Source organism: Ambystoma mexicanum, chromosome 13 (assembly GCF_040938575.1).
Source record: "Ambystoma mexicanum isolate Mex_15411 chromosome 13, UKY_AmexF1_1, whole genome shotgun sequence".
NCBI classification, from domain to species: Eukaryota; Metazoa; Chordata; class Amphibia; order Caudata; family Ambystomatidae; genus Ambystoma; species Ambystoma mexicanum.
In genome coordinates this window covers 56,682,034-56,692,257 of record NC_090938.1, presented here as the reverse complement: position 1 = coordinate 56,692,257, position 10,224 = coordinate 56,682,034, and the positions used below count along the sequence as shown (strand labels likewise).

The 10,224-nt window shown below is 40.8% G+C and overlaps 1 protein-coding gene across 1 annotated transcript; it reads right to left on the bottom strand.

Annotated features, from left to right (window-relative positions):
• Positions 1-7,057: 7,057 nt before the first annotated feature.
• LOC138520247 (olfactory receptor class A-like protein 1) lies at positions 7,058-7,972 on the bottom strand. The gene has a single exon (XM_069632711.1). It carries the CDS (start codon positions 7,970-7,972, stop codon positions 7,058-7,060), a length of 915 nt encoding a protein of 304 aa, XP_069488812.1.
• Positions 7,973-10,224: the final 2,252 nt, after the last annotated feature.

Genomic DNA, 10,224 nt, shown 5'->3' with positions numbered 1-10,224 from the left:
CCTGCGTGCTGCTAACAAAGGTGGAAAAGTACTGGCAGAGGTTAGCGTGCCAACCAATTGTAGGGGGCCGCGTGATTAAAGGTCCTATAGTTTCTGTAGCCAATTGAACGTTGTGTATTTAGTGAAGTTCAAAGTGACCTGTTTAAGGGGATGGCTCAGTTGCCCCACCTGATGTTAAGAAACATGTCACTTTTCTTCACTCTCTTAAACTAGTATGGATCATATGCTTAGATGTTCCTTAAGAACCTATCACAATAGCCACTAGATTTTTGTAGTTTGCCATGCAGGGTGATGTTAGTAAATATGTAGGTTGACGTCATCAATGGCGATTTTTTGCTCTAAAGGTATGCTTTTTTTAAGATGCATTGAGAGTCCTTATGCTGAGACGTCCGTTGATGTCCATTGTACTCCCTGTTTTAGATAATTGATATTAAAACAGTTATATTTTTGCCAACTACCTGAGTCGTTTCGATTATTGATGTTTGAGTAACTTCTGCATCCCCATTCGTCTCCAGGGTATTGCTCCCTCGTCTTAAAAGGCTGGGGTCCACCAGTTCAACAACCAACGACCACATTTAGCTATTTTCACTGCAACACTCTTACAATCTCCTTAAACTACCTCAAATGCTCATATCACAAGATTCACAACCCAAGATCACCTCCAGCAATTTTCACAGCCTCGCCTTCACAATCTCATTGAACTATCTCAAATGCTCGTATTGCAGCAAAATACCAAATTTCTTTATTTTCCCACCCTCACAATCTCATTAAACGACCTCAAATGCTCATGTCACAACCAAAGACCACCTTTAGCTATTTTCAGAGCCTCACTCTCACAATCTCATTGAACTACCTCAAATATTCATATTGCAGTCAAATACCATATTTCCATAGTTTCTCACTCTCACAATCTCATTAAACATGTTCATATCACAACCAAAGACCACCTTTCTCCATTTTAACATCCTCACTCTCACAATCTCATTGAACTACCTCAAATACTCATATTGCAGTCAAATACCATATTTCCATAGTTTCTCACCCTCACAATCTCATTAAACTATCTCATATGCTCATATCACAACTAAAGACCATCTTTCTCCATTTTAACATCCTAACCCTCACAGTCTCATTGAACTACCTCAAATGCTCATATTGCAGACAAAGACCATATTTATTTAATTTCTCAACCTACTTCTGCTTTCTCCTTGAACTACCTCAAATGCATGTGTTGTAGTTGGCTTTTGGGAATAATATCTCAACTTGGAAGTTGATTTTAAATAATGAGAGGTTCTCATAATGTCATCAAGAGTAAGATATTGAATACATGTTGGGTGGGTTGTAAATTTCGTCCTACATTTAAGGTGTCACCATTTGACCAAAATACATAGTTACCCATGATGTCTTTTTTATATTACATTTTAATATATACAGAGGCAAAATGGTTGTCATCTTTAATTCTGTAGAATAATCAATAATAGTTTTCTTCAGATGTGACCTCAATATATATATTAGTCCATTATTATCATATCCTTCACAATTGTCATGTTAAAGAGCTTGACAATACACTTTTATAGTACAATTGCTTCTTTTGGTTTAGTATGGCAGATTTTCTTTGAAAAAATGACATTCTTTTTAAAATTATTTAAAATTTTAATTTGAAAATGATTGAAAGTGTGAAGTTGAACAATGTTGTATCCCATGTAGTAGATTATGGTCAAATAATATGTACTCTATACTTCATTTATATTATTTCAGCAGGTGGAGTTTAACTGAAGTTTTCAATTTCTAAACTGCAGTTTATAGACAATTTAATGTATTAATAATGTGATACAGTTTATAAATAAACTTTATACATGATTTCAGTATAAACAAAAAGAAAAGGAAAAAATAGAAAAGAAGAAATAAAGTACAAAATAGTAATTAAATATACAATTAAGAACATATATCATTCCTACATACTTCCTAATCAAAGTATGACAAAGTAAAACAATAAAAGGAATAACTAAAACAAAGGTGAAACCATCATTTCCACTTGTCTAAATGTTATTTTAGCATACATCAGAGTACAATTTACCTACAGAGTGTGCACACCTCGCCTCTAACATGGAGAAAACTGGTGACATTGTTATCCTTGGTTTCTCATTGCATTAAAAACATAATTCAAGTGTGATTCTGAGGAAGGCCATTTGGTCCGAAACATGTTGATAGTCCTCTGGTGCCTAGAACTAAGCACTTTCTGAAAAAGGCAATATTGTGATGCACTTTTTTAAATACTTTTTATAAGGGAACAACCATCTAGTATTTAAAAAACAGTCTAAGGATAAAATATTAAAGGTGAATATGCAGTATGACAATCTTTATGATATCATTATCACAAATCAATACAGTAAAATTGTCGTACAGGATAGTATATTGTAACAACCTAAAAAATAAATTATTTTGTGATTCACAAACTGATTTTATACCCTTCCCATGTGTTTTTTATGGGTTTTTTGCCCCTTAAAGTTTAAAGGTGAAATTATATTTTTCTGGGAAGTTTTGTGCCATTTGGTCAATGGGCTCAATGCCATATGCATACCAAGAATTCAATGTATATGAATAATCATACGGATCACTACCATCCGACGTCTAATGCACAAATGTTTAGTGACACTGCTACAGGTCACATTGGGTCGCGTACTGCCATGATTGCCATCTTTTTTCAAATTTTGTATATTGACATATCTGATATAAATCAACTTTACAATATCATCATAGAAAGAAAGCATGCTAAAATTAATTATACAATTGAAAATTAAAAAAGTAAAACTTTAAGAAACTTCTTTTAGAACAAACACGCTAGACTTGCATACACAAAAAAAACCAAATCATTCCCATCACTATATGCTTGAAGTAGCTTTTTATTTATATATGACTTCCCAGATTGACGGTGAGACAGTCAGATGAATGGGTGGGTGGGTGGTTGGCTGGATGGACCAATGGATGAATGGTTGATGGATGAATTCCCAGGACACAGATGTGTAGATATAGATGGAATGCCGAGGTTAATATTTTGCAAAGTTTTGCTATGTAACTGAGAGTAAGAATGATATCACACCACAGTGGAACGAACAGTCTTGGGAGGTCTCATGCAAGCCTAAGCCCACTCATTAGACAACCCGAGATCATCTCCCCAATCTTCCAAACATTCACCATCAGATCTTCAAACCCTAAAATCTACTAAAAAAAGTGCATCAGCACACCGGAGGTGAATCCAGTCACAGATGTTCTTGGTTGTGACGTTCGAAGGCACACAAGGGAACGTGGACAGGAACGAAAGTATCATAGTGAAGAAACTAATACATCTAACATGAGGAAAGAAACTGCAAGAGGAGAAATCAAAGGAACAGGAGACAATTGGAAGTGGCTGATGGGTGTTGTAGCAGATAAAAGCAAAATGTCATAGACTGTTCAGCTGCCAGAAACTAGACCCCTCAGTGTGGCAAATTGTAACACCAGAGGCCACTCTCACCTGTTCATCAAAGGGGGAACTAAAATCAAAGCTCATGACTTCACTTGTCTCCAAGAGAAATGGCTAAGGACTGCTCTATCGATTGATGGATGTTCTGTCTATTTGAACCCGGCAGTAAAAGGATTTAAGGGTCGACCGATGCCTGGCCTTATGATACTCATAAAGGACCAGCTTCAATCATAGTCGAGGAAGAAATAATGCCAAACCCCCTGATTCAAATACTGGTGGGAAAACTGACCTTGGAACATGGAAAGAAAGAGAAAACATTGGTTCTGATGAACATTCACTGGAATCTGGCTAGTATGGCCAGACTCAACTTTTCAACTCGGGTGGCCGAGCAGATAGAGAGGTGTCGAACTAATTGGTTAGATCCCTGGTTTATATTATGTGGGGACCTAAACTGCACTTGCCTGGATACAAATGGTGAATACATGGACACTGATCCTATAAACTCAACGCCATTGGAAAAAAGAGGAAGAATATAGAGGCAGACTATGGACATGAAAGATCTGACCATTCGTAATGGCAACATTACCAGAGATACACTGGGTAATGTGACTAAGAAGTGGAAACCTGGTGGACAGATCCTGGACTACATTTGTATCTCGAAAACAATGGCATCACACGCAGATACAATGAAAGTAAAACATATGACGTTCAGTGATCACAATTTATTAAGTCGGTTCGCTTTCTCTGTCTCTTCAACAACATGACCAACTTCACATTGCAGACTTAGAAGTCACACAGGAGCGTAACAGATTGATAATTGGAGTTGATCATTTACAAAATCTAACAAACAATCTTAAACATCTGATTACCGAATCTGAAGAGATTAGTAAGGTTGAAATACTTGATTATGTAGGCCTATTTTACGAGTTCGAAGTAAAGAAGGGATAGTCAAACCGACCTAGAATCAAACAACGACATGTTTACGATCCAGTGGTGGTTATGAGAAAGAAGATGTTGAAAAGGAAAACTGCTGATACCACCAAAAGAAACCCCTCACCCCAAGTGGGTTTATTAAAGTTAAAGGCCCATCAACATCATCGAAACTGGCAGAGGTTCAATAAAAAAAGTCAGCTGTGAAAAGAGGCGGAAGAAATGTTATGGAAACTGAAAGCAAGAAATACGGCAGGGATGTGGGATTTAATTAACCAATCGGATACCCCACGGGAGTCCCTTACGCTAACCTCCATACCTGCAACATCTTGAGGAAGGTATTTCGGAAACTCTTAACACCAGGATATTGAAAGCAATTCTACAACTTCCACTCAGATTCAAGACACAAAATGGGATGCTTTTGAGATCCATCCAGATGCCATCTTCGAATTCATGAATAAATCATCTAACTCTCGGGCTCCGGGCCAGATGGTTTGAGCAACTTTATTCTTAAACAAGACAGAGTACAACAGGGCCAACATTTTTTCCATCATGTTTGAATACATTGTCAATTCTCAAAAGATCCCGATTTCCTGGAAGTCATCAATGATCATCCCAATCTACAAAAAAGGCATGCTTCCTTGATTCTAAGACCCTTGGTCAAGTGGTCAAATACTTCAGGTCATTGGGATATCTTGCAGGCAGGTTTTGTGAAAGGAATAGGGACGACATTGAACACCTTCATCCTAAATCTTTTGAAAGCCAGGACGGAGAGAGATAAAACATAACAAGATATACTTGGCATTTGTAGATCTAACGCAGGCTTTTGACACAATAATGCAGCCAAAACTCTGGGAAAAACGAGAGCAATGGGGCTGACCAATTAACCTGATTGAGCCAATACAAGATTTTTATTCAGGTACCAAGTTGAAAATCAGATTAATCACGATGGAGCTTTTGACTAAAGCCCTACAGACCAAATAAAGGCTTGAAGCAAGGTTGCCCGTTGGCTCCTGAGCTCTTTAATCGGTTCATTTCGGATCTTGACCAAGCTTTCTCAGAAACTAGATGTATCCCTCCTAGTCTTGAAAACATCACCATTGGAAGACGTCTGTATGTGGAAGATGTGGTCCTGGTAGACAAAACCCCAATTGGGCTGCAAAGACAGCTGGAAGCACTGCAAACTTATATCCAATGGCCTAATGATCAACCCCAAAAAATCAATGATCTTATCGCTGGGTGAAAGAAAGGTATGGAGAGGAAAGAAGAGTCCAGAATGGTGGCTACAGGGCATACAAATTCCTGTGGTAAACTCTCTTACGTATTTGGGAGAATGCATGAATACGAGTGCCACGGACGCACTAAGATTGAAGACCCTAAGGGGAAAAGCACAGAACCTGACCGCCCAAGATAGAATCCTTTTGAAGAGACATATTGGATTCTCGATTCTTCCTGTAATCTCATTTTCCCGTTTAAAGGTTGCTCCAATTCCAACCTATGGAGTAGAGTCTTCTTTCAACTTCAGAGTGGAAAATTGGTCTAAGATTGAAGGACTATTCTGGAAGTAAGTTCTGGATCTACCTAGATCTACTCCTGTGCAAGCTATCCTTATGCAATTGGGGTTGACATCACTTAAGGCCATAGTAAACTGAAAAACCCTCTTGGTCTTCAGGAAGTGCATAGAAAAAAATCCAAAGGGTGGTTTTGTGGGCTTGAAAAAAGCTTTGTCAAAATTAAAGGAACCAATTCTGTTGGAGTGGGAGTCCAATTGTAAAGCTATAATAATGGACTTAGGAGAATCCATACAAATCCTGGTTGGAAATCCGGATAAAATGAAAAAGAAACTTTTTATTCAGGACTGGATATCTACTCAGTACGGAAGATCTAGGTATAAATGTTATGGGAAAATGATTGCAGAACCGTGAAAATTAAACACCATACCTAGATATTTACAACTATTCCCCAACTGGTTTTTCAGGAAACAATTCTTGCTTTTTCCGATTAAATCTATTTCCAACCGTAGATGTTCAATGGTGGAGGAAAGGGGCAGAAAATCTAGAAACATGAAGACTATGCCAAAAACTGATTTCAGTAGAAACCCATATCGCTCCTTGTGATGAGCTGCCCGTCCTTAAACACACAGCGAATAAAACTAATGACTGAGGTAACTAATAAATATGGTCGCAGATCGCTTGAGGAATGGTGGAAGATCCTTTGGCGGGTGAAAAAGTATCTATAACATTGGCCTTAGTCAAAAAACGGATTAATATCTCTGGTGCTATTAAAGTGATGGCCGGTGAGGTGGAGCAGAAAAGTAGTGAATAAGACATTGGAGTGTATTTGTGGTACATGATCTTGCTTATCTTTGACTACGAACTGTAGGAATGTTTTACTTTTTTTCATGTGGATTTTAATGTGGCTAAAAGGTTGTCTTTTTGTACAACTGTGGATAAGTCACTGTTACTAAAAAATAAAATCCAAAAAAGATGTTCTTATTCCAAAGTCTCTTCTACGTAGTGTCTCCTAGACAACTTTGTGGGTGCGAACACCGAACGACAGGAAAGGGGTCAAATTATTGGACAACATGTTTGAGGTTTCTAAGTAAGCTAAACGTACAAAGTGAAACCTCATGAATCTCCCTGAGGCGTTGTTGCTTTTTCATCATTAACTTCCGTTTTTTTTGTTAAATGACTTTAACACAATTGTCTTGATTTTTTTGTTGAAAACAGAAAGTATCACAGGGAATACGGCGCCATAACACATGGTGAAGAAGACGCGGATATCTGACACCACAACGTCGAGCTCATTAAGAATGGTCTGCGACAGCCATATTGTGTTGTCGATGCTATAGAAACTGACGTAGAAGCAGACCAAGAGGATCACAGTCTTTGACGCTTGGGTCTCTGCTCTGGCTCCTTGGTTCTGGTCCTCGTTCCGGACACCTTTCATTTTCTTACTGTGCCTGTGGAGGATGAGCAGAATGAAGACACTTGCCAAGGCCATCAGAATGACAAATAAGAGATCAAAAGAAAAACTTGCATAACCCTTTGCTTCGAAAGGTATTTTTCCTGGATAAACCACTAAGCAGTACCCAGGGTTGAACGTGTACTTGTAGTTGGACACATTGTGGGGTTCTGTTGCCATTATAGCCGAATCAGCATTCATAGCCATGTTAGCTAAATACAGAATAGCAATCGCAGGGTTAACAGAGCGGTTTATCTTTTGTTTGTCAGGCATGTTGGTTCTGCTGAGAATGCCACATTGGAAGCAGCTGAGAAGACAAGTCAAGCCAATGGCCATCCCCCTAAATATCCTAAAGACGTAAGACACCACCTTGCAGCTTCCATCGCCGAAGAGCTTTCTCCACCCGTACTCATAGAATACCGTGGGCATCGTCCTGGTCAGATACACAATCAGGTTGGCAGCGGCCAAATGTGAGAATACGGTTTCCGATTTTGCCAAGTGGTGTTCCTGGTGAGCTATTAGGGCAAACGACATCAGGATGAGGCTGTTGCCCACCACACCCACCGTGTTGATCAGGAGATAGATGGTCCCCTTGATGATGCTATACGACAGCATATTTGTCTTAGTTCGTTGAAAGCACAAATTACACCAACACCTGAAAATAGAAGAAGCTGAGATAGCAAATAGGAACTATTAACACAAAGCTCTCTTAAAAACAACTCTAGACTCACAATACTGGCCTCAGGTGATTTATTATGTGATGGTATATATTTCCACCACTAACCAACTTTACTCCCTCCCCCACAGTTTAGACATCCAGCTGTCTAAGCAATGACCACCTCTGGCAGGTAGAGACCATTTGCTTATCTGGTATCACCCACTTTTGGTTGATTCTTTTTCCCAAGAGGCAGTCTTCCCGAACTGCGGTCTATCGACAAGTAGCACATTCACTTTCGCGTGTGCAGGAAATGGCGATGATGGTGGGACCTGAAAGGTAAGGAGCGGGTTGAGGGTGAGTTTGAGGATAGCAGGAAAGGTTTTGGATGCTGGTGTGGGTCTAGGAAGTCGATCGGAGGGAAACAGGAGTAAGATTGTGGGGCCTGGTGGTTGACCAGGGGTTTCCATGGTTTCCTCTGCACGACACAAAGGAGATGCAGGGGGAACTAGCAGACTGTTGAGATAGGACATTTGCGGAGGTTCCCAATGGTAGAAGAGGGTACTTTTGGGGACCCCCTCGAGAATATTGTTTTTCTGCAGTGCCAAAGCTGGGCCCTAGGAGCCATGCTTCGGCAAAAGTGGCCTGCGTGAAAACCACAGGAATACGCTTCTCCAATCATACTGATGGAACAAGAACTCTTCTGTGACTTGAAGTGTCCACATGTTTTTTTACTAAATGCCTTTTCAACTCATCAAAGTCTCTAAATCACTGTCAAGACCAGAATTCATTCCTGTTACTTTGAGGTCCAGTTCTTGTCCTGTACTGCAGGAGAACCTGCACAAGGATAAAGGTCAGATTGCATGTCATGGAGCTGCGTAACTTTACTCAATAAAACTCCTCGTGCTGTCATTGACTTTATCCCCATTTGGGCTCTCAATGGCTGGGAGGCCCTCCCTTACGAGATTACTTTGTGATTTTACGAGAGCCTATTGCTGTTTTGGATCCCACGGGTTCTTACAGAATTTTCTCCTTGCTTGTTCGAATTGGGTTTCACATGGGAGAAACCTAGCTGTGAGGCAACGGAGCACTGCAGAACAAGAGGATGCATTAATACGCCATAATAGCATGCAGAGAGATGTTAGGATGCAGTATTCTGGGTACAATTAGAAGTCTTCGGAGAGAGAGGGGAGACACAGAGGGTTGCAGCCAGGATCCACCCATGATCGCTTGTTCTATGAGCTGTAGCCACTCAGGACATCCTCAGTCACATGCTAGCTCCCTCTAGTATGGCATGGTAAGGTTTATTTGTATAGCGCCTATACACAGGCAAGTGTTTCAAAGCGCTCAAGGAGAGTGGGAACATGGGGAAAAAAATAAATCATTCAGAGTCCTTAAAATTCTGAATCGATAATAGTCTGCAGAGGCAACAGCAAATAGGTCTGACGACGATTCAGAAGTTTTACAAGTGCAATTAAGGAGGGAAGACAGTGGGGAACAGACAGACGATCTTCAGGCAGGTATATTCGGATCTCGCAAGTGCGCAGACAGTTACATGGGAGGGGCGGTGAAGGGGAGGAATTAGTCTTCGGGGTGGGTCCAAGTGCACTCAGTCGGTGGAGACTAGGGTAAGTGCAGAGAGAGCCCCTCTCTTGGGTCATTGCTCAAGTGCATTGGTGATGAGGCGAGTGCAGGGCCTGGAGGCGAGTGCGAGAGGACTGACAGGGCTGCCAGGGACCTGTGAGACTCTGAGGTACACCAGGCGGCCAGTCAGTAAGCTGTATGGAACAGAGGAGAGAGAAAGTGAAAGAAGAGAGATAGGTCAGCAGGGTAGAGGGAGAGAGAAGGAGAAGAGGGAAGTCTTGAGGAGTTTCCGGAACTTAAAGAGATCAGGCTGAATACGGAGGGCAGCAAGGTGGCTGTTTCAGACAGAGGCTCCTGCTGAGGATAAGGATCCCCCTCCAAATCTCTGCTTGGAGAACCGGTTCACTTGCAGAAGGTTCGAGGTAGATGAGGGGAGAGCTTGGGAAGGACAGTATTTAGGTAGACAGAGTTGCAGGTAGGTAGGTCTCAGGCCCCAGAAGGCCTTGTGGACAATGCAGAAGTTCTTGAAATTGATGCTTGCAGCCACGGAGAGCCAGTGGAGGGAATCAGCGCCAGAGAGATGCAGTCCCTGGGCTTGTGCCCAAGGATACGTCTCGTGGTTCTGTTC

Bases quoted from the DNA above. Each gene is read 5' to 3' on its own strand.
- LOC138520247 (XM_069632711.1), bottom strand. From the start codon at position 7,972: ATGCTGTCGTATAGCATCATCAAGGGGACCATCTATCTCCTGATCAAC.